At 39.0% G+C, this 24,362-nt stretch overlaps 1 protein-coding gene across 1 annotated transcript; it reads left to right on the plus strand.

Annotated features, from left to right (window-relative positions):
- The first annotated feature begins 2,164 nt into the window (after positions 1 to 2,164).
- Positions 2,165 to 24,092, plus strand: LOC122999674 (eukaryotic translation initiation factor 4 gamma 3-like). The gene is made up of 21 exons (XM_044376798.1): positions 2,165 to 2,846; positions 2,950 to 3,045; positions 3,129 to 3,359; positions 3,465 to 3,487; positions 4,065 to 4,183; positions 4,295 to 4,305; positions 5,827 to 5,907; positions 6,258 to 6,455; positions 7,229 to 7,357; positions 7,528 to 7,764; positions 12,650 to 12,754; positions 14,436 to 14,592; positions 14,925 to 15,037; positions 15,636 to 15,808; positions 17,929 to 18,054; positions 19,203 to 19,284; positions 19,867 to 19,968; positions 20,165 to 20,311; positions 21,613 to 21,694; positions 21,829 to 21,975; positions 22,466 to 24,092. Exons 1-21 carry the CDS (start codon positions 2,442 to 2,444, stop codon positions 22,645 to 22,647), a joined length of 2,946 nt encoding a protein of 981 aa, XP_044232733.1. The 5' UTR covers positions 2,165 to 2,441; the 3' UTR covers positions 22,648 to 24,092.
- The last annotated feature ends 270 nt before the right edge of the window (positions 24,093 to 24,362 follow it).

The following is a 24,362-nucleotide window of genomic DNA, read 5'->3' on the forward strand; positions in this document are numbered from 1 at the left end:
CTCTGCGTTTATGCTTAATGACACCTGACGTGAATTTTAAGCCTCGGTGCAGGCTGGCAGTGTGGCAAGTTGTCATGACAACAGTAAGCTTTGTAACCTTTTGTAACCTTTCGATTTTGAGTGTAACTTTCACCAAAAATTTGAGAATGCTTTTATTTTATATTGTTGGCAAATGACCATGGTATAAGCGGGATAATCAACTCATCTCAACCTCAACACTGTCATCTTCATCAGGAGTAGAAGATGAAACAGAACAAAATGAGGAAGCAATGCAAGAAAAATAAAGAATTCAATGCTATTTGTTCCTGGAGGTTTCTAATTTATTTATGTATGTTACATAAAGGTTTTAAGTTAAGGATGTTTTTAATATGATAGAAGGCATACAATGTACACTTAAGATTACAGCCTGCATACCCTGTACTTGTCCTGTAACTACATGTAACAAGTGGGGAACTACTACTGCATATATACAACTTAGTCTGTAACTACAGAGAACAATGTGAGAACAGGTTGTTTCAATTTTACTTGCCTCAAAACATGGAAGAACAAACTAAATTAACTACACAGTTTGCTGTCAGAAGAGCATATGAACCATACATGTGCGTTGTGATTCATATGCTTTATCTTGCTATATTTGTTTTTATTTCCTGGGATGAAAGGAGGCCGTACACAGAGCTGAAAAAAGGTAAGCTTGCACATTGAAGAGCCGTAATGCAGGTCAGACACAATTGCCAGAGAGAAGACTTTCAACGTTTTAACAACTTGTCAAAGTGTTTACACCGAAACACAAATGAGTGACATCTAAGATGGATGAATTCTGTCCACCGATCTGTCCAACGAGGCCAGGAACCAGCATCCAGTAATGAAGATTGTTGGTGAGGTGAATAACAGCTGAGACAATCTTCAGAGACTGACAGTATCCATGATAATACACTGTCTCCTTGACCTTTGTTCCAAGGTAAACACACTGATGAAACCTATAGTTATTTTAAGTTCCCCAAATTGATAAAAGAACAATGTAGTTTGTCTGTTGGTTTGTAATAAGGTCATTTTGAAATAAAATTACATCAGATTTATTAAGTGCTGCAGAAGTCATCACTCCATCTTCCCTGAAACATCCAGATTTTTGTTCAGTTTTATGGTCAAACTGTACTATGTAATAATAGAATAGGTACCCAGTAGTTAAAAATAACTAGAGTATAAATTCTTTGTAAGTTCCTGACTTGTTAGCCCCTTATTCCATAACTTCATATCTTGTTCCCCTGTACTGACATACAGTACTGTGTAAAAGTTTTAGGCACCCTAGATGTTTAGATTCTTATCCATTATGCAATACCATCACGGAGGTGTCTGATCGGTCCCAAAAATATTCACAACATGACAGTGACCCCAAGCATACAGCTAGAGTCATAAAGAACAGATGGTATGGTATGGCCCCCACAGAGCCCTGATCTCAACATCATGGAGTCACTCTGAGATTTCATGAAGAAGCACTTGAGATGGCCTAAATAATAAATCCACAGAAGAACATTCTTTCTCCAGGATGGCTCCAACAACCTACCTGCAAGTTACCATGAAAAACTGTTCGAGGAGAACTGGTGCTGTTTTAAAGGTAAAGCTGCTCACAGCAAATATTGATTTCATTTAGGTTTCTGCTGTTTACTCAACTTTGTAAGAAGTTAATTGATAAATTAAAACAATTTATAGCAATATTTTTGGAAGCATTCTCACTTTACTTTTAGTGCCTAAAACTTTTGCACAGTACTATATATGTATTGGTACTGTACTGGTATACTGTTGTGCAAAAGATTATACCGTAAGTAATTATGCTGTATGCTGCAGACTGTAATCTAAAGCATTACCCACTAAAAGTGATGTGTGTCTGCTCTTTTCAGCTTCAGGTTACTCTTCCCTTAAAACAGTGATGTCTGCAAAGTCTACTGGTGAAAGCACAATTTGTTCTTGAGTATGGGTTAATGCTACTGTTCTATTAGTCTAGTCTTTTTTTATTTTTTACTCACCATGCCAAAACATCTGAGCAAAAGTACTGAGGACTAAACAGGAAAAAATCTGATGAACAGGAATATTTCTTTCCTTATCCTTTGGTCAGATGAATGTGCAACACAGGGCAGGGCGAACCTTCAGAGATAAAGAAAAAAGGAAAAGCTCCTCCTTTTTCACACAGAAAGCAGGAAGAAGTGACTGCAAAGTCACTCCCAAAAACTGCTCGTGTTAATCTCCTAAAAATAGAAGTAAAAAGGGAAGACAGTCCAGCGGTGCGTTTGTATGTGTTTATACTGACATTTCAAGGGTGTTTATTGATAAAACCGCGACTAAATTACTGTCTGAGCAAAAACGAGTGAATCTGTGAAAGTGAAAGTGAAAGTAAGTTGTCTGTCAGAGTCAAGCATTAAAAGACATCCACAGAAGACAACGACAGAATGGCTGCCAATGAATCACCATCTGAAGTGGACTGCTCCTGTCCTGTGTGCTGTGACATATTTAAGGATCCTGTAGTCTTGTTGTGTGGTCACAGCTTCTGTAAGCACTGTCTTCAGGAGTGGTGGAGACAAAGTAAAGTCCAGACGTGCCCGGTCTGTAAGGAAATATTTCCAATAGCTCAGCCTCCACCTAATCTGGCACTGAGAAATCTTTCTGACACCTTGAGACAAGAGAGGAGTCAGAGAGCTACGACAGGATCTAAAGAGTTCTGCAGTCTGCACAATGAGAAACTCAAGCTCTTCTGTCAAGATGATCAAGAGCTCATCTGTGTGATTTGTAGGGATGCAAAAAAACATAAGAAACATAACTGTGTCCCCATCAATGAAGCAGCACAAGACCATAGGGTAAGCAATATAGTTTACTATAGCAACTGAGAGAGGTCCTGGGTTTGGTAGTTGTTTATACTAATTTTAGAAATGATTATTCTTGTTCTTGTTATTCTTATAGACCAAACTGAAGGTTCAGCTGATTCATTTAAAAAGCAATCAGGGGTCATTTGAAGCAGAAAAACTCAAGTGTGATAAAATGGCCAGCCACATCACAGTAAGTCACAAACATGATGTTTACAGCGATAGCCAGCAACATATCATGTAGTCTGCTTTAGTCAGAAAAGTGTCTCTCCTCAGCTCCAAGCCCAGCAGACTGAGGAGGCGATAAAAGGGGAGTTTCAAAAGCTGTACCAGTTCCTGCGGGCAGAAGAGGCTGCAAGGATTGATGCTGTGAGGAAAGAGGCGACACTCAAGAGTGAGGCAATGAGGATCAGGATTGTAAATCTGACTGCAGAGTCCTCCTCACTCTCAGACAAAATCAAAACCATGGAGCAAGAAATGAAAGAAGAAGACATCTCATTAATGCTGGTAATTAGTGATCACTTGTGTCAATCAATATCCAGATGTAAATATTAAACATATGGCATAATTTGATGTATTGATTTGTTATTGTATTTTCTCTTCATTTAATAGAATGCCAAATCCTCTATGGAGCGGTAAGTGGCTTCATGTACACTTCTGAAGACATATTAGACCAGTGGCAGACTCAGGCTGTCTCAGGGGCAGGGGCGAAAAAATATAAAGGGCACCTGATACATTGGTGTTAGTCATTATCGATGGCCCCCACTTCACAATGTTTTTCTCCCATACAGTGCATCCTTCCATCCTACAACAGCATCATAGGGCACTGCATTACATCCTCTTCTTTTAAAGAGCACATCATATTTTCTCATTTTGGGGTTTTTTTACAGGGCACAATCACATTTTCTTCCACTGAAAGGGCACCATGAGGGCACTTCAATCCAAATTGTCACATATAGAGGCCCTCTATAGGGCATTTTCATCCTGATTTACATATAACTAGACAGTCATCACAGAACTTTTGTATGTTTTCTCCTTGGTGTGGGCACCTTAGAGGGCACTTTATCATTCATTTATTTCTTCCTTAGATTGAATGATTTCCTATCTCATTATAGAAAATCATTGCACTGCATTGCTCCAAACATAAATGCTATCAGTATAGTGTTTCAGAATATTTCACTGGTGATCCTTGGCTACCTAATATCTTTTCAGATCCCAGTGCAACCTGCCAGAACCAGAGACTCCATCAGGAGCCCTGATCGATGAGGCCAAACACCTGGAGAACCTGCAGTTCACAGTCTGGAGGAAGATGAGGAATATAATACAGTACAGTGAGTAATGTATTGCTGTTTCCACCTTGCCATATTTTGACACTAAAATCTGTTGTTTAATTACTGGTAAATTACTTATTCAGTAAAAATTCTCATTTTTTTTCCATTCAGCTCCTGTCAAGGTAAGATCAAGGTCAAGGTAAAGTCAAGTTAATCTTTATTTCCCCAAGGAGCAATTTGTTTTACAGCCAGCAGTAAATAAATGCAATCAACAACACACACCAACCTACAAAAGCCTCAAATAACACAAAAAAGACAAAGAATTACAAAATACTGTTCAAAAAGCCAATGGTGGCAGGGTCCTTTAACTCTGGACCCAAATAAAAGTGGCAAACCTTTTACTCTATCAAAGAATTTGACTCATTTGACATCCAGAATGAAGGCTCAGCAGCTCCCTTACAACCCAGAGGGACAATCCGACTTGATTGTTCTTGGATATGAACTCTCTGGGAAACACAGCTGGGATGTGGAGGTGGTGAGGGATTATTGGGCTGTTGGTGTGACTGCTAGAATCAAACATCAAACATCTGAAAAGGTCCGGGGCATTTACCTGTATGGTACATTTTCAAGACCTTTGTTTGATCTTCCTACAGAGAAACAGATAAATTTCATATCTGAAAATCCATTTTCAAAAAAGGTTAGAGTGCAGTTAGATCATGATCAAGGAATACTATCTTTTTTTTTACTTTGACAAGAAAACACCTCTACTTATCATTGAATAAACTTTCACAGAACCTATCTTAATATATGTGCAAAAATCATTCGAGCTGGATTGTCAGTGAGGATAAGACAACCCAAATAAACATTCTGCATTACTGCAGAGGTCAAAAAACAAGACAAGGCCTTGAACTGCCTTATTTTACCAGTTTGTATCTTTTTATCATGATGTCTTTTATTTTTCCTTGACTTTTTCACATTTAGTTTGTTTTTGTATAATTAGGTAAATCTTTGTATATTTCTGTACCTTTTTTATGTCTGTAGCCAGTGACATGTTAACCTTGCACTGAGCATTGTCAGTCATCATGCAGGTTTTCCCTGTTTTCTATTTGGTTTAGTCTGGCTTAAAGGGGCACTCCACTGATTTTACACAAGATATTCAGTTTACCTGTCATGAAAACTATTCAGCCTACAAAATAGGCCCCATCACTGCATGATTTACAGCTTGGTAGAAGTAAAACTAAAGAAATGAACCTTTGAGTTTTGTTTAATTAAATGTACAATGTATAAACTGTGATGATCTGATTTCAGTTGTCATTTCACTGCAAATGAAACTGATGTTCAGAGTTTAATAAATAATAAAAGTGAGCAATTTCCTTGAGAGCTCAACTTGTTCTTCAGTTACACTTCAGCTTAACTGTTATACAATTAAGGTGCACCTAGTGTGTGCTATGGTGAAACTACCAATGGATTCCAGGAGTTAATGAATTCAGGATCACATTTAAGGCACCATTGGGTTAGAAATGCACACACACTCTCACCAGTCAGACTCCTTTTGCTTTGTCGCCAGTATTATTAGATCACTGCTCCCCCTTCTGTTCCCCTTCTGAACAGGACAATATGTAATGTTGGCAGATTTAAAGAAAAACTGTGTAATCATGGTGACTTGTTCTTTCATTGCATGTTGTGTGAACATTGATGTTCAGCTGAACAAGTCTGAAAATGCCTGGAAACCTGTCATAATGAGAGAGCCCAGCCCAGAGGACCGAGAGGTGCAGAAAACACAGGTAGGACCAAAAAGATACACACATGCACACAGGCAAAAGGCACAAAAGATACATCAAGGAATATTAAAAAACATCAGCTATCATAACCAGACTAATTTCAAAATCCTCTTGATTGAAGAGCTTTAAATTGTTGGAAATTCTAACCAAGTCAATCAACCTACTTTACATTATTAACAGACAGTTGTGAGGAAAAGTACTCCTTCCATTAAAGTGGAATAAGAAGTGGTATACTTTATCAAAAACTACCAACAATAGCCAGTCCTTCAACAGACTTAGATTTTCAGTCAGCAAATAGGTTGACTGATAGATATGATTGGTGACCTCTAACTTTTCTGATCAATTCCCCTCAGGAGCTCTTCAGGAAGGTACGCAGCATCCTGGACAAGCTAATGCCTCAGAATTTCAGCCAGCTTATGACGCAGATGAGGGACCTGACCATCAACACAGAAGAGAGGCTTAAAGGAGTCGTTGACCTTGTATTTGAGAAGGCCATCAGTGAGCCCAGCTTCTCTGTGGTTTATGCAAACATGTGCCGCTGCCTCATGGGGGTAAGCACTGACACTAAACAGTCATTGTACTGATCAGAATGGAAGAGTTTGTAAAATTGAGGGTAAATAAACAGGCTCATGTTTGTAAGGTTGCTGGTGTAATAATTTGACTTTTCCAGAAGATGTTGGGGAAAAGTATGACTAATGCTTACTTCAAGTATGGTCCATTTATCATATGGAAAAGACAGGAATTGTAATACAATAATAATTAGAAAGGTTCAAAATTTCAGAATTTCAAACCAATGGGTTGCAAGAAAAAAATCTTAAGATGTATACACCTACTATCTTCAGCAGTAGGAGAGGAAGAGAAGGCTGCTGTTGCCCTACTTGGAGTTACATTTGTTGGTACATTTGTTGGTTTAGTGATACATAAAAATCACTAAACTCTAAATAATCTTTACAAATGGGTCAGTATTTATTAAAAATCCATATACTTACTAAGATACTTTTAAAAAGAATGTGGGACAAACATTTTATTTTTCTTAAGAGAAACTGACTGCCATCAGTTCATAACCTTACAAATAGCATATACACTAGGGTTTTCAGTATGAAAAAAATCCAAAGTTAAAAATGATTAAATTCGTTTTGTGTGCTTTTGTGAAGTAATTTCTTTCAGTATAACTTGCAGAAAACTACATGAGTCTTGTGGCCTTGACTGCAAGAGACCTGATTCACTGTTCAGCATTTAACATAAAGGTTTTAGTTCATCACTTAACTCATCTTTATAGTTCTGTTTCTTTACAATGTCCATTATGTCTACTGTTCATGTACAGCTCAAAGTGCCAAACACAGACCAACCTGGCACTTATGTGCACTTTCGCAAGCTGCTGCTAAACCGCTGCCAGAAGGAGTTTGAAGTGATGTTTGAGAGGAAGCAGAAAGAGCTGGACTCTGCTGCATTGGTATGTGGCCTACAAATTACTCAAATGTGACACCTGATTCTGTACTGTTCCAAAATATTTTGAGTACGGGTGATCCTATAGAGACTGAAACTCTAAACTCTGGATCACCTCTTGTAGAGCATTTTTGTAAATAAGAAGTAACATAGCGGCATTTCTTCTGTCTCCCTCAGTCAAGGGAACACAAGCAGCTTCAGGAGGAGCTGGAGGAGGCCAAAGATGAGGCCCAAAGGCGTTCCATCGGCAACATTAAGTTAATTGGTGAACTTTTCAAGCTCAAGATGTTGACGGAGGCCATCATGCACGATTCTGTGGTGAAGCTGCTGAAGGACCAACACGAGGAGTCTTTGGAGTGCCTGTGTACGCTGCTCACCACCGTTGGCAAGGACCTCGACTTTGAGAAGGCCAAGGTGAGTCAGGAAAAAAAAGTTCTTTTATGAAGTGAAGAGGAGCAGTTAATGCTTACTAATATTCTAGGTTTGTGTTTGAGCGTAATTTGTGAGAAAATTGCTGTATCAAGGTCTGCACACTTGAATCAGAATGGGCACTGCTGGAATTGCAATTTTGAGGAGATTGTAGTAGCTCAGACAGCCTCCAAAACAAGGTGTCTGAAGTCTCTGGTATATAAATGAAGTGAAAATCTTTTTTTTTAATGAGTGTTTTTTAAATGTGAATCAGGTTTTTTGAGTCCTCTAGAGTAGTTAACTGAATATCTTTGGGTTGTACACTGTTGGTCAGGACAACATTTGAGGTTGCACCTTGGGCTTTGGGAAACAGTGATCAACATTTCTCACCATTTTCTGACATTTTATAGACCAAACGACTAATTGAGCATAGCATTACTTCAGGCAGGCCAGTCAAGCTCACCTCACAAACCCAACTACATCACCTGATGGCAGCTGATCTCAAAGCCACCCACATCAGCTGATTCCTTCTATAACCAGGTCTCCTGTAGACATCAGTGACTCCCAGCTGGACAGTGTTCAGTGTTCCTCACAGCCTCACAGTTCAGTAGTGGCACAGGGAGAGACTCTTTGCTTTCAGTGCATTACAGCCTTTTGCAGACAGAGACGAAACACAATGTGCACCTGGCGCAGCAGTAGAGATTTATTTAGATCAGTCTCACAGATCAACACATTTACCTACTTTCTGTTTTGTCACGGATGTACTGTGTGGTAGTGGTGCAACAGGTATGCAGGTTGTATACAGGATTAACAGTTGGACTCCAAATGGTTGTGCCCATGACATGTTTACCAGCCAAATCTGCCTTCCTTTTTTGGCTTCTACCTCTGAACTTATTGTTTGTATTTCACTAGCAGTAAAGTTCTTCTACATTTTTACCATCACTGCCCTCTTTGCAATGAGTGACAGTTCTCTCCACTGCTGCACCGCTTCAACAGAGCTTTTCTTATATAGAGAAATGGGGGCATGGTAGTATGCAAAATATGCGCTATTTATGTATGCTAAATACCAGGTACGGGCCTGTCAATTTAGAATGATTCTGATTCACTAACATATGCATGGTAGTAAGAGCAAAATTGGCTGGTGCGCACGTCATGAATCTGGTGGTAATTTTGTGTGTGTACTTATTTTATGAGCAAAGCAAGAACATGTCTATGCACATTTTAGTGAATAAGGACCATTGTCTGGGACAATTTTGATGATTCTGGTGTCAATTGTATACATCAGAAATCCTTTTTATACCTCCTTCTGCCATTTACTCAGAATATTTTTTAAAGTTATGTGATAAATATGTATAAACACAACATTATTTCAGAAAAACTTTTATTAGAAATGATGTACAAAAATTGTCATTTTATTTGCACATGAGGAGCTCAATATGATCATTTGGTTACTACTGAACATAGCATTTGTACTACGTAGCATAAAACATACAAAGTGTAAAAATGTAAAATGCAGTGATGTGTAACCTGAACACTTTAGGATCAATGTATAATTTTCAAGACATCTGTAACCTGAATAACCTGAACATTCCAGGATCAACAGTTCTGTTAGAGTAAATGTACATTACATGTATAATCAACTAACTTATGCTCTGGGTTGAAACAGAGCCTAATCTTCACATCTGCAGCTACACAGTGCCGTGCAAGCAAGACCAAAGCTGTAGCATTTGCATCTTCCAAGGCATTCAAATTTGCATCCACTCTTGGACAGTTGTTGGCAACATTCTGCAATAAGGGGGAGATCAGTCCACAAGATCTGCCACAAATCACCTTTTTTGATCCATCCCCAGTTGGCAGGACTTTGTGCTTCTGGTTAACAAAGTATTGATTGACCCCATATGAATCGTGCCTAGTAGGCAGCATGCTTTACATACTGGAGAAGAGCAGCTCAAGTAGGAGGGATGGCTTTGTATGGCCTCTGCTTCCAAGCAAACATGTCCAGCCTTGTATCATCAACACCATCAGCTGTACTGGACCTGTCATACATCATGACCACAAAGTTTTCCAAGATCTTCATGTCAGCATCATCTATTGTTATACGATGATACGGGCTGAGTTTGCTGAAAACATCAGAAGCCTCATGCAGTCTTCTTGCCTTTACCACAGAGGGCTGACACAACATCACAGCCAGTGAAGGCATGGAAGAAGAGAATTCTTTGCTCCTCTGAAATCTATGAGACACAAATAGATAATGGGATGGGAATCCAGCTCAGGTTCTGGCCTTGGCCAAAGGTAATCCATAACTGCTAAAGACCAATCCATTGAAGGGTTGGCAGAATACTGACCGCTATGATGAGAAAATCAGTGTCACTGGCTTTGATGAGGATACTTTTGCAGCCCTGCTCTACTGCCTAGCTGGCATGCACAAATATCAGCTTCACAAAGTGTCAGCTTCCTAATGACTACAAGGAGCCATTTTAGCCAGGCTTATCAGGTGATTGCTGGCATCGCCTTCTTCTTTGGTTACAATGATCATGTTTGTGGCAGATGTGGGCTATCTTGTTGGCAAGAAGTTGAAGTTCTCAGTTTTGTTGTTGCTGTCTCTGAGGAAGTTCTGCCAGTTTTAGGGGACTTTACCGGTGCTTGTCACCCTGCGACTCCATGTCCTTACTTTGACCTTGTCTCGCTCTTTAGACTTGATGGCTGTTATACATCAAATATCTGTCCATTTGCACTTGGCTGAGTATGCCTGTACGGTGGGCAAGACATCCAATTCTGCATAGTCTTCAAATGTCTTGAAGTTTGCTGTGACAGACTATTGACCAATGCTGAAACATCAATGATGATGCAATCAGTATCTGGTTCCATATTTGGGATCTTAAAAAGGGGTTCAAGAATAGCAGCGAGCTGAGATTTCTGACAGGTACGGAGCTTTCCACCATCACTCAGGGCAGCAAGGAACGGATGGTTCTCATGGCGAAAAAATTCCTTGAGATCACATTCTCTGTTCTGCTGATGGATCCTCAGTGATGCCAATTGCTCCCCCAACAGCCTTGATGACTGCATTGGCCTGCTCATTAGCCGCGTCAACGACATTGCTGAGAACTCACCGTACGACTTGTGAACAACAAATTTTCCACTACGGAACTCCTGGGCCATCCATGAATGTTTCTCTTCCAGGGTCAGCATATCTCTCAGGTGGATTGGAAGCCATTGTGCATAGTTCACCTTGTTGCTTGCAAAGAAGTATGATATCAGCTCAGCCAATGAATGACAGTACAAGATGAAGTTGGCTCCCTGAAGGATCAGATCAGTAGCAGAATTGCTAGCTCCACTGACAATACTGGATGCCAGAACTGAAACTGCTGCTGTTTGCAACTATAGCCTCTTTGACACATGGAGTCTATCCCTGAAATGTTCAGGAACATTTCCTGCATGGGGTCATGTGTGAATGGGAGCAGGGATCGATACTCAGGGAAATCTGTACCGCCAATTTCGCACCTAGTAACATTTCAGGGAAAATGCCAGTATGGCAGACTCCGCTGAATAGAAGAGACATTGCTTTTTTGTGTTGTGTTTAAATATTCTAAATAAAATGTTCACAGTCTTTTGTAAATGTTTACTCACATAACTATTGCTTTCATGAAGCCATATCGTTTCTTCAAAGCTCCGTCAGACCCTGAGCTATGCTCAAGCTGATTATTTAAAATTTGAATAATAGCTTTGAATAATTGATATGGCTTTATGGAAGCAATACAGTTAGTTACATGAGCAAACTTTTACAAAAGACTGTGAACATTTTATTTGAATAATTAAACACAACACAAAAATAGCAATGTCTCCTCTATTCAAGTAACAGCTCCCTTTTAAAAGTCTGTGCTCGGTGTGACAATATCACAGCATCATGTTCCATTTAACATTATTATTTCATCTTTAATATCACAATCTAAATCATATCCATAACATTAACTACTCTTATGGAGCAGAGCAAAGTTTTGGTGAGCAGGCATACAGAGAATGGAGATGCATGGTGTCAGATCCATAGAAATGAGACAGAGACAGCAGAGACAAAGTGGTTTGTACTTAAGGATTTAAAATTCACTCCTGCCGATTAACTGGTGGACATGCTGCTCCACCAGAAACATCTCTAAATGTAGCTACAGTGGGAGCATTTATTCATTAACAAATAGCCAAAACTATACGCACATTGCATTGAGGTTCACAGCTAACATTATACTGCTACTTCATACTCTGTATGCTCTGGTCTAGCAGCCCCCGTCACACACCTGCTCTCTCTCTCGACCACACTTGCTATACACACAACCTAACCTACACCCCCTGATCCCTGCCCCCCTCCTTCTTTTCCCCATCTATTCCGCCATTGCCATGACATGTGTGAGAAGGTGCAACACTTAAATGTTCCTGAATGTAGCTGCAGGTGTGAATAGTGAAAATCACTAGTGGTGCCTGAAAGGTTATCCCAGTAATTTACCAGGAAGTATGTGTGAAAGAGGCTTATCACACCAAGTTTCAAAGCTGGACATTTCCTGGGAGTTACCAGCCGTTTCATTGCAGTAATCAGTGTAAGCTGTCTGAAGAAGCTTATATAGACTGCTTGCTGTTATCGTATGCAACTGATGTGTCCTGGTGATGCTGAAGCCACTAGAAATGATTTTGCTGTTCCGAGAGATGCTATCCCTGCTTCCACAAGGGCCGCAGTCCAGCCACTGTCCTGGAAAAGACAATTGACTTCAGTAAAGTCATCAAACTGTAGGCCTTCAAACATGATATCAAAGTTGTCTTCACCATACTTTTCAGGCCAGTGGCACTGAATTATTTTTGCTATTGTATAAATGTCTCAAATTAACCCTCTCTTTCATTCTCTCATCAGCCTCGAATGGATCAGTATTTCAATCTGATGAAGAAAATTGTCAAGGAGAGGAATACGTCGCCTCAGATACAGTCAATGGTACAGGATGTTATAGACCTGAGATTGGTGAGTGTGTGGTTATTGATGCACATGATATTAGTTTTATCTGCACAGTCACACAGCTGAGTCCAAAGTCCAGCCCTGTGTTCAGGCTATCTCTGGTCCACAATAAATTTTCCCCACAGAGGTTTGTTTCCTTGATCTTTCTGACCCTCTGGAACAAGATATTGGGTATTCTGGTCATTATCTGCTAAATGGATATCTACTACTGCTCTTGTTTTTGGATTTGAACACCTTTTTAGAGAGACTGGTGGGAGAAAAACTCAGTGGGAAAATATAAGTTAGGACAGAGGCAAACCTGGACCTGAGGCACATACTGTACACTACTTGTATGTGCTTGATGACAGAGGAGCTAATTGCCTTTTAAATCCCATGAAAACTTCAATATTTTTCTATAAGATTAAATTTACCTGACTAAATAATCAACAAAAAAACATCATGTTGTATTATTTATTAAGAGTTAAACTCCCAAAAACAAAGCTTATCTTCTTCCTCAGGACTGTGTGGGTGTGATTTGATTGACGATGGCCTGGCAATATAAGCAAGCAATCCCTGTCATCAGGTTCTGATTCAAATATGGTTAAATCCTGATTGTTGCACAGAAGTACATGATGTCACCTTTTTTAGTTGGGAAAGTAGGTTGTGAGGTCCATTAATGCTGTTAATGCTAACTCATTACAAAAGGTCTGCAAGCTAAAGGATTTGCATGCCAATGCACTAAAATGCTGTGACATTGTATGTTTATAATAGTTTAAAATAGTGAATTAACACAGTAAAAAGACACTACTGAACCACGATTTTCAAGAAAACATAAACAATGCATGTCCTCTGAACTGATTTAATATCTCAGCCATTAATTCTAGATGATTCTGTTCAATCCTGTACCGTTACAGAACAGTGTATTGTTACATATTTATTTATTTAGCTACTGACTTTGGAACTTGAATCTTAGTACATAGATCACACAATTATATTGTAGGTAAGATTAATGTCAAATGCTTCTGATTTATTTAAAAAAACAAAAATAAATTAAGATCAGATGATATTCTGAATTTACGTGTTTACATATACAATGTCTTCAGTAGTAGACTGTGGGAGCACATGAATCTTTACTGGGCTCAGAAACAAATACATGGACTCACAAGAAAGAGAAATAAACAAGCAGCAAATGACTTAACATGACAACTGTAATATCAGGCTTTTCTAATAGAGAAACATCTGCACTGATTAAATGTGATTTCCCTCCTAACTCTTACCTAACACAAGCTGTTTGAACCAATGTCACTGTCTCCCACTACAAAACGTAAAAACACAGATTCAAGCCCTGTAGTGCTGCTCTGATCAAATTTGAAATTAAGATCAGCAAGGCTACTTAGGCAGTGCAGGGTTCTCTCTGTTTAAAAACAAAACCAGCATATTCAGCCGTGTGGAAGTGTAGCAAAAATGAAGGATCAAGACATGATGTTAACATGTTTGTCTGTCAGTATCAGTGCATTCCTTGAATTTAGGATATTCTTCTGTGATCGACAGCTTATTTTATTTCTGAACAGATGTATCTGGTATAATAAAATCTGCTTATACTCTCAAGATATTAAAGTTACCATTAAATCAAGAAAAAGAATCAGTTTGAAACCTTTGAATCTGACATTGCTATTTGATTCAGGTCATTGTGGTTCTCTTTCCACAGCACAACTGGGTGTCCAAAGGAGCCAACCAGGGCCCGAAATTTTCATCAGGGCCCGAAACTATCAAGAAGACTCACAAGGAGGTGAAGATTGAAGAGCAAAGGCAGCAGAGAAAAGTGTGCCAGCAGCTGTTATCCAAGAACAGCAAAAGATGTCCAGGTCAGGCCTATAGTCTAAATCCTCCTCTTAGTGTCATATCAGCACAGCTACAGTGACTCAGGAAGCCTGCAGGCATATGAGCAGACTACCTGTGCCTGTAGCCTGCAGACATGCTATTGTGCCCAACAGCAGACAGGAAGCCCTTTGCCCCCTCTCTGTTAGCTGACCTATAGTATTTCATCAAGTATGGCAGTCTCAGTCAGAAATGTCATTCTGACAGCCTCTTTCACAGTAGTTTTACTCCAGTGAATGTAAATATCAGTAAATCAGAGAAGACAGACTCACACAGACCTGAGACAGACACTGTTGTGACTGTTGTTTTACATTGACAGTGAAACCTGGGCCAATGGTACAGACATGGCGCAGACCTGCCCTGTCTGAGGAGGAGATAGAGAGGAAGTCCAATTCCATCATCGACGAGTTCCTCCTCATAAATGATTACAAGGTACTGAGATTCACATGAAAATCAACAGTAAATGAGACTCATGGCGTCTAAGATCCATGATTTTAGGTGCAAACGTTTGAATCTATATTGTAGGGGTTTACACTACATTTATTTTGCAATTTGTTTCTTGTCTACCATGGTCTGTCAGGAGGTCTGGCTAACCCATGTATCTATGGGTGAAAAGGGATCCGTTCAAAAGTCTGGAAAAGCACTCAACTTGTTGCTTAGGAATTAAAGAAAGATTGTGTTTTGAAAAAATCAACAAACAAACAAGGCTGTCCTCCTACAACATCCACAAACTGCTGCTCACAGGGATTTTAAGGATTAATCAGGGATTTCTCCTGCAGATTCATCTATTATTCAAATAACTAACTTTTTATTAGCATTTATAGCATTCACTAAGATAAAGCATGCATTTTGCATTTGTAGCATTTAATGATGAATGGATAATTGATTATTAACTTGGCCAACAGAAATTACTTCTATCAAACATTAGCATTTGTCTTTTTTAAAATGCATTCAATAAAGGACTGTGTATGTATTCCCCTTTTTGTTTCTCTAGTTTCCAGTCTTGATCATATTTCTTTGTTTTCTGTAGGAGGCTATCCAGTCTGTGGATGAGCTCAACTTGGGCTCTCAGTTGCACATCTTTGTGCGCATTGGGGTGGAATCGACCCTGGAGTGTAGTCAGATCACACGGGACCACATGGGCCAGCTCCTCTTCCAGCTGGTGCAGCAGAGAATCCTGCCCAAACCCCAGTTCTACGAAGGGTCAGTTCACCTGCATGCTGTTCTCTACCTTACATGAAAATAATCAGTTTCTATAAACATGGAGCTGATTGTCACCATTTTGGCACATCACAGTCATGCCTGCTTTTTGTAAATGTAACTTCTGTGTTGTTATAGTTGGAATACTGATTGAAACACTGTATTCATAAAAGAGATGCTTGTGATTCTTTTTAACCTCATTATGACCTGAGTAACTTGAGTGAAAGAATTGTGATTTACCACAAAAAAACATGTCAAAACAAAGACTTTTAAAATGTTCTTGCTGAAGGCATACGCCCAACCTGTTTAAAGGTCTATAGAAATCATTTTCCAGCTGTTTGAAATTTGGGAATCAATCAAAGTGCATGCAGTTTCATTCATTCATCAATCAATCAATCAATCAGTCAATAAATCAATCAATCAAGTGCTATATAGATTATCCAACCAATATCAGAATACAAAATATTTTGAAAGTTCATATTCTGTAAAATATAGTCAAGAAATGTAAAGAAGTCTGGGAAATTCAGAACATTTTGAAAATGTAAGCCTTTTGAAACAGTGATATTTTTAAAATATATTTAAAATTCAGTTGCTTTTGTATATGAAAAGGACTATAAAATTGAATCCTCTTCAGTCCCTACACTATACTCTGTAATCTTAAAAAAACAACCCATTATTCAGTCATGACCTTCCCAACCTCATTTCCACAGTCTTGAACAGTACAGTTCATTCATCCAAATCTAAAACAACTTTCACAACTCAAACTTGAAGTCATGTTAGGTATAAAGTAAAAATAAATGCGCACAGATAAAACAAATGAAGAGGTGATTTCTTTTTTTCAGGGACTTAAAATTTCTTGCACAAAAGCAACAGAACCCCCATAACCCTTCTAATGTGTTAGAAAAGGGTTTACACCTTTAGTGTTAGTGGGTCAAATTTGACCCGTGTTTGAATTCATTAACAAGCAATTCATTGTGCTTGGGATCATATTTGCTGTGTGCCACTCTACAATTGAATTCAAGTTAATACGCTTTCTTGGCATGAAACATAATTTCAATATTATTACATAATATTATTATACTATTTTTTATAGGATATTATTACTATTATTTTTGTTTTTTTGTATTATTTGTTATTCATGATGGTTTGGCATCATTTAATATGTATTTCTCAGCCGGGTCAAATTTGACATGTAACACAACAGATGTAACTTTTTTTTTTTTATAGGCATTTATAAAAAAGAAAAAAGATCAAAATGTGTTTTATCATATTCCGTAGGCAGATATAATGAAGCCTTGTTTTGATCAGAAAAAATTTTAAGTATGTTTCACACATCTAAACTTGAAAACGGGTCAAATTTGACCCTAACACAATAGAAGGGTTAAATAATGAATTTCAGTGTGAAATCACAGGTTTTTTTCCTATAAATTAGTTGCTTATAGGTGGTTTGAGCAGCTCCAGGCCTTATACATGCTGATACTCATATGTGTGAGTATAGTTGTGACTTTCTGTATCACAGGAACCATAATATCTTCATTTTTTAGTGGTGTCTGTCATGGAAACTGCCTGCAAACACTCAACATTATGAAATAATACACAAAAAACTGATGTATTCGATTAATATATTGTGACAATATATGGAGGCATTACCTTCCAACACAGATGTCAGAAGGAATTGTCTCAAAGGAGGGAAGGGTGCAGCAGTTCTTTAATAGCATTCACAGAAACAAAGAAACCTTGAGGGTTGGTTCCCAATGTGTATCCAAAAAGCAGTCAACCTACAGCAAACTCTGGATGTGCCAGAAAAGTTTGAGTTCTAGCAAGGGTCAGAGTTTAACACCAGTATTACCTTCCATGGAAACAGAAATGGTAACACAAATGGTAACAGGACACTCGGGGAAAGGATGTCTTCTCCATCCCCTCGAACACTCTCCCAGGAATGTGCTATAAATCTCCTGGCAACATATAGCAACACATTTTCTTCTAAGGTATTTTGGATCAACACAGTAACAAATTCATATAGTAACAACAGAAAGAAATAGAAAGTGAATAAATTATAAATCTTAATGTTTCATGTTAGTTTACTTTCACATGTCCTAACTAATAATTGTTTGTTTTTTCAGGTTTGCAGACATGCTGGAGCAAGTGAACGATATGGAAATCGACATTCCCCATATCTGGCTGTACCTGGCCGAGCTGCTCAGCCCTGTCCTGAGAGAAGGGGGCTTCTCTATGAGAGAACTCTTTAGGTACTGAGATGTCTACTCTTGAGTCATTCACTTGATGCTCAATTTGCAACTAAAACGGCCATATTTTGATCACCTCAGTATGCACAGCCTCAGTGCTGAACTAGCTGAAATTTTCAAACTGCTGTGTTTACCACCCTAGTAAACCACTTTTATTTGATCAAAAAAGCCACATAATTGTCATCCTTTGGACCCAGTTTTTCTAGTTAATATGATTTTCCTCTCTCCTCCTCTTTCCTCTCAAGATGAATTAATTTCAAACTATCCATCCATACATCCATCCATTTTCTGTCGCTTATCCGGGACCAGGTTGCGGTAGCATCAGACTGAGTAAGAAAACCCAGACATCCCTCACTTTGGCAATGCCCTCCAGCTTCTCCTGGGGGATCCCAAGGTGTTCCCAGGCCAGAAGAGATATGGAGTCCTTCCAGGATGTTCTGGGTCTGCTCTGGGGTCTCCTGCCAGTTGGACATCTCTGGAACACTTCCAGAGGGAGGCTTCGAGGAGGCATCCTAATCAGGTGCCCAAACCACCTCAACTGGCTCCTTTCAATGCGAGGGAGCAGGCGCTCCTAGTAAAATGAGAGCTTTGTCTTCTTGCTCATGTCTTTCTTCCCCACAACAGTCTGGTACAACACCCACATTAATGCTGATGCTGCACTGATCTGCCTGTCAACCTCACGCTCCATCTTACCCTCACTTGTGAACAAGACCCTGAGATACTTGAACTCCTTCACTTGGGGCAGCAACTCATTCCCAACCCAGAGGGAACAGTCCACCTTTTTCCAGCAGAGGATCATGGCCTTAGATTTGGAAGTGCTGACTCTCATCCCAACTGCTTCACATTCCGTTGCAAACCGTCCGTGTGCCTGCTGGAGGTCACGGTGTGTTGAAGCTAAAAGAATCACGTGATCTGCAAAAAAACAAGAAGCAATCCTGAGGTCCCCAAACCGGACACTCTCCTCTCCCATTCTATTCATTAAAATCACAAACGGAATTGATGACAAGGGACAACCCTGGGGGAGCACAACACCCACTGAGAATGAGTAGCATAAAAGTTGTTTGAGCAATTAGTCTTTTCTGTCCCTCTGTATGATGAAAAATATTTGGGCAGACTTGCATTTAATTTCTGTTGTTTCTGTTTGTTCACAGTGAATTAAGCAAACCTTTGATTCCTGTAGGAAAAGCTGGGATTTTAATTTCTGAAGTATTGCACATACTATGCAAACAAATGGTAAGCAACACTTTGACCTTTTATTGTTTTTTTAATTCATTCTGCACACATTTATATTACCTGCTCTCATTACAAAGCCAGTGGTGTATAATCATCTATAAAGTTAGGGACGTGCACAATTAATAGATAGATCATTCACTTAAATGTCTAAAAAGATTAACAATTGACTGTTTTGTGGGTTATATAATGTGCAGCCCTCTAAAGAAATACTGTTCTGTTCTTTCACTTTGTGATAGATATTTGGTCATGTATTATTTGAAAAGCCCAGTGAAAGGACAAAATAATACACTTTCTTAAGCACTACAAAGGATTTGATTGTTCATTCACTACTATTATTAACATTAATCAGTTGTGTTAAATGTGCATCCCAGTAAAAAGTTATTTTGCCCTTTTGACTTGTAGCAAATTAATATGTCTGCTTTTTAGGGTTCTTATTTATTCATCAAGTAATGCGTTTTCATTGTAAATTGGGAAACAGTCTATTCAGTCTACACTGCTGAAATTTTCTTTCCTGCTGCTGGAAAGTGGATGAAGATATTTCAGAGAAGTGAGGTGTGACGTTGTCTCATCTTGACCCCACAGAACGATAGGACTATGGTGGGTTCTCTGTGGAGGGAATCTGGCCTCAACTGGACTGACTTCCTCCCAGAGGGAGAAGACGTCCAGGCTTTCATCTCACAACAGGTTGGTGATGAAGGGTTTCAAGTCAAGAAATATCAGTATTATAGGAAAACTCAGTCACTATCCATCTGCTTTCTTAATACTTCTTTAACCCAACAAGCTGATAAAGAGCACATTCTAACCTCTCCTCATTCCTGTTGTCCATTTAATCATCTTTCCCTCGTTTGTCACTCCCTCATCACATCTGTGATACAAACAGAAACTCCAGTTCATTCTGTCGGACAGCTCCGGCCCTGAGACGACTCTCTTTAAAAGGATCTTGTCTCCTGAGGAGCTGAGCCGCCAGCTGGAGAGACTCCTCCTGGAGGACATGGCCAGCAACCAGCAGATCTTTGACTGGGTGGAGGTATGAGAAGTGACAAATGTATGCAGACATTTCTCAAAGACAAACCATTATCCAAACTCTGCAAGATAGTGGCTAAAACTCAGGGCAGCCTATTTTTATGATTTACAGAACTCTGACACAGTATATTTACATATATATTCACTAATGAGCAGAAAATGTTGAATTAACAATTTGATATAAGAATGAATAAGTTATTAATAACTCAATATGACAGGATTAATATGGGAATTTAAACTAACTAATATTGGCCACAAACACTGTTTAGTGGCTTAGATAATCAAACTCTGAAATTGAGGTTGCTCTCAGGCCATTTTTGTTGGTTGATATATTTTTTCACTGCTGGTGAGGAGGTGTATAATTCAGGGAACTCTTATACCACTAAAATAAGCTTCTGCATAGTTTTCCTTGGAGTCATTTCTGTGGTTGCCATGGTTACATGGTGAGCCACAGTACCAAGTTGAGAAAAGTTTTACCACTGTTGTGTTTACATGGGATATAATGGAGATAGTGACTGCAATCACTTGCTATCTGACATCTTTTCAGGTGAGGTGTATGTATGTAACAAAGCTTCCTGCATGTCAAAAGCCAGGGCTTCAGCCTTCTCTAAGTGCTTTGTTTGCAAAGTTACCTCTACTTCCTCCTTGTGATTGTTCATGCATGCCCACAAACTGCTGCTCACTCCATAGTATTTGTTACTATGATTGTTGCTAAGGTTGTTCAACGGATTGTTCATGTTGTCCACTCGCTTATTTTGAATCAGATTTCAGCTCCAACATGTACAGGTGTATTTGAGAAGTTTCCATTTCAAGTAAAGAATGGGAAAAAGAAGTGAAATCCTACCACTTTATTGTGGTTGTTTACGTAGCCTCCGAAGCTGGCAGAAATCTGCTGAGGGGCAGCTTCTGGGAGCTAACCAATCAAAACAGTGTGGGCTCATCTAATAGAGAGACAGGAGCTTAAACGGCCTTTTTCAGATAGAAGCTGAACTGAGGGGCTGCATAAAGGGCCAGTATAAAATAAATAAGTTTTATAAATGTAAATCATGCAGAGATATTCCAGTTGAGCCCCAGATTATAAATATAGACGTGGAATATGCATGATATGTCTCTTTTAAGTGTTTGTCTTGAGGACATCATCCAAGAAATACTAAATGGTACAAAGTTATGTCTTTGCACCACAGTTTAGGTAAAATCATGCCATGATGTTGTTCTTCAGTAGCATCACTGCTAAGATGCGTTGAGCCATGTGAAATTGACAGATTGTCTGTGTTTTGTTCTCCTTCTCTGTGCTGCATTTTCCAGGCAAATCTAGATGAATCTCAGATGAGCTCATCTCCCTTCCTGAGGGCTTTGATGACAGCTGTCTGTAAGGGAGCAGTGAAAGGTAAGCACTCCACCACCTGGAGGAGAGACTTCTCTATGCTGCTAAAATCTCACCATTGATCGCAATATTTACACTGCTGAACTGAACGAAGCAGCTCAGCGTGCACTCACTCTGCCTCCTGCTTTACTACACAGATGATAAGACCAACTGTCGAGTGGACACGGCCGTCATCCATAGGAGATCGCCTGTACTAATGAAATACCTTAAATCAGACACTGAGCAACAGCTGCAAGCACTTTATGCACTTCAGGCGCTGATAGTCTCCCTCAATCAGCCTCCAAGTAAGTGATGCGTTAAGAGTTCGCTCCTCCTACCTCCTCACAGTGAAAAATGTATTTTTCTCTTTTCCTACATTTCTTATCAGAGAACATTAAGTTGTGGTTACAAGCAATACCTTAGTTGTTTAACACTAATGTTTTAAGCAGTTTAAACTAATGTTGGTAATATAATCTCAGCACAAGGTCCATTTAGTAGCTGTACTAGAGTCTTTGATCATATCGCATTATCTTCATCCGCACATGGATTTTGTCCAGTTGTTAAGGATTTGTAGATGTTCAAATTTTCATCTTTTCTGAGAGCAGAGAAAGTAGATCACAGCAATGAGAACAGAAGTGACAAACTTTGGTGATCCCCTGAACCTTTCAGAGCTGACAAAGATGAGTCTTGATGTGACGTGTATTTGCTCTCTCTCTCTCTCTCTCTCTCTCTCTCTCTCTCTCTCTCTCTCTCTCTCTCTCTCTCTCTCTCTCTCTCTCCCTGTCTGTCTGTCAGACCTTCTCCGGATGTTCTTTGACTGTCTGTATGATGAGGACGTCATCTCGGAGGACGCTTTCTTCAAGTGGGAGATGAGCAAAGACCCTGCCGAGCAGCAGGGTAAGGATGTGGCCCTCAAGTCTGTCAGAGCCTTCTTCACCTGGCTGCGGGAGGCAGAGGAAGAGTCTGAAGATGATTGATGAGGGAAAGATCCCTGGGACACAACAGAGCAGATCTGCATCCTTACAGCAAAACAAACATTCACAATGGGTATGTGGGCAGATCGTCATTTTTTCTGTGGTATGGTTCTGAACATGCCGTCATCTTGAGTTTGGATTCCAATGGCAGAAATACTAAATATAATACATAGATAATGTTTTTGTTTTAAACTTGAACTTTTTTGTTACTTTTTAAGAAGACACTAAGAGGATACATGGTTTCTGGACTCTGATTTTTTTTTAAGGAATGCAAATATGAAAGTTATTTAACATTTGCAGATGCTCACAATTAGAAAATGAAAGAAAAGAAATAGCAATATAATTAATTATAATTACAAAATAGCAAGAGATGAAACAAGACCAGGTCAAAATCTAGTATATGGCTGGACTGTGTATGGTCAATGTGCGAAATTGTGGCCAATTTGTTACAGGGATAGTTCATTCAATCTGCTTCAACAATTTATTTTCTTACTGGTTCATGATGTGTTGATAACTTGGCATTGATGACAGAAATGAGTGAGTATTGAATTTGTAAGCATGTAATTTTCAGATATTTGATAGGAATCTCCCTTTTATTTGAAGGTCAGTTTTTCTCTCCACACAAAGGAATTAATTAGTAGTCAATGTGGTCCCTCAAAAGAGTGCCAAAGATCCTTTTTCTTTCAAAACTCCTCCTAGACTATAAAAACTTTTACAACTCTTTGCCAGGCAGCTGTTGCTTATTCTGTTTTCTCTCGGCCTTATCAGCCGTGATGGCCGTCCATGCTTTCTGGGTATTGTCTTTTTTATTCTGACTGAGAGCTGAAAGCTCCATAAAGAAGAAAAGACTGCAAGATGCCTAAGCAAAGTTATGCCGTTTGCCATTTGAGTATCTATTATTTTTGTAAATTCCTGTTTTTTCATTTAGTTAAACTTTTAAAGACTTTTCCAAGGATTCTTTTGATAAGGTAGAGCTCCATGCATCAAGACTAAAACACACAACCCTGTGGTGTTTTTAGCCGACTATGTGGCCTCATTGAGTCTGAGCCGTCCCCAGCATTGGATTCACTCTCCTGAAGAAGTGCTGAACTTGAGCGCTTCACTGAAACTGCAGCGGTTCTCATCTGGCTGTCACTCTGGGGACTATAAACTTGGCGAAACAGTAAGAAACTGTCTGCCATGCATTTATCTTGGTTAATATAAAAGCCACTCAAAAACTACATTTTTATTGGCTGTAGACAGTCTTGGCCCCCTCATTGCGTTTTTGACTCATTTTTGATAACATTCATTGATTAATTTGTTCTGTCTGCAAAAACTTGTTAATTTAATTTACTCATTCATTAATGCATTCATTCATTCATTCTAGTTGTATATATGTATGTGTGCTGAGTGTTTCCCATTCATCCCTATCCCTTTGTAGTTAAATAAATGTCTTCATTCATAGCCGAGTCGTTGTATATGTATATTCCTTTATATCAGAAGATGGAGGTCTGTGTATTCAGAATTTACAAATCTCAGGTATAAGACTGATTAATTTGATTTTAATGTTTTTCCCCTAATTAATTATTTAATTAAATATTTAATTGTCTAATTAACCCATAAAGGTGGTGCCCCTTATAATCTTATGAGTGCATATTATTCATTTCTAAATGTATGTTACCTGTAAGACTCCTCCAAACATCATTAACAATAACATGCAGCTATTGTAGATATAGTGA

This window comes from Thunnus albacares, chromosome 16, assembly GCF_914725855.1.
Source record: "Thunnus albacares chromosome 16, fThuAlb1.1, whole genome shotgun sequence".
Taxonomy (NCBI): domain Eukaryota; kingdom Metazoa; phylum Chordata; class Actinopteri; order Scombriformes; family Scombridae; genus Thunnus; species Thunnus albacares.

Coding starts and splice junctions, on each gene's coding strand:
- LOC122999674 (XM_044376798.1), top strand. CDS start 2,442: ATGGCTGCCAATGAATCACCATCTGAAGTGGACTGCTCCTGTCCTGTG. Junction 6,456..7,228: donor TGTGCCGCTGCCTCATGGGG/GTAAGCACTGAC, acceptor GTTCATGTACAG/CTCAAAGTGCCAAACACAGA. Junction 21,976..22,465: donor CTCCCTCAATCAGCCTCCAA/GTAAGTGATGCG, acceptor TCTGTCTGTCAG/ACCTTCTCCGGATGTTCTTT.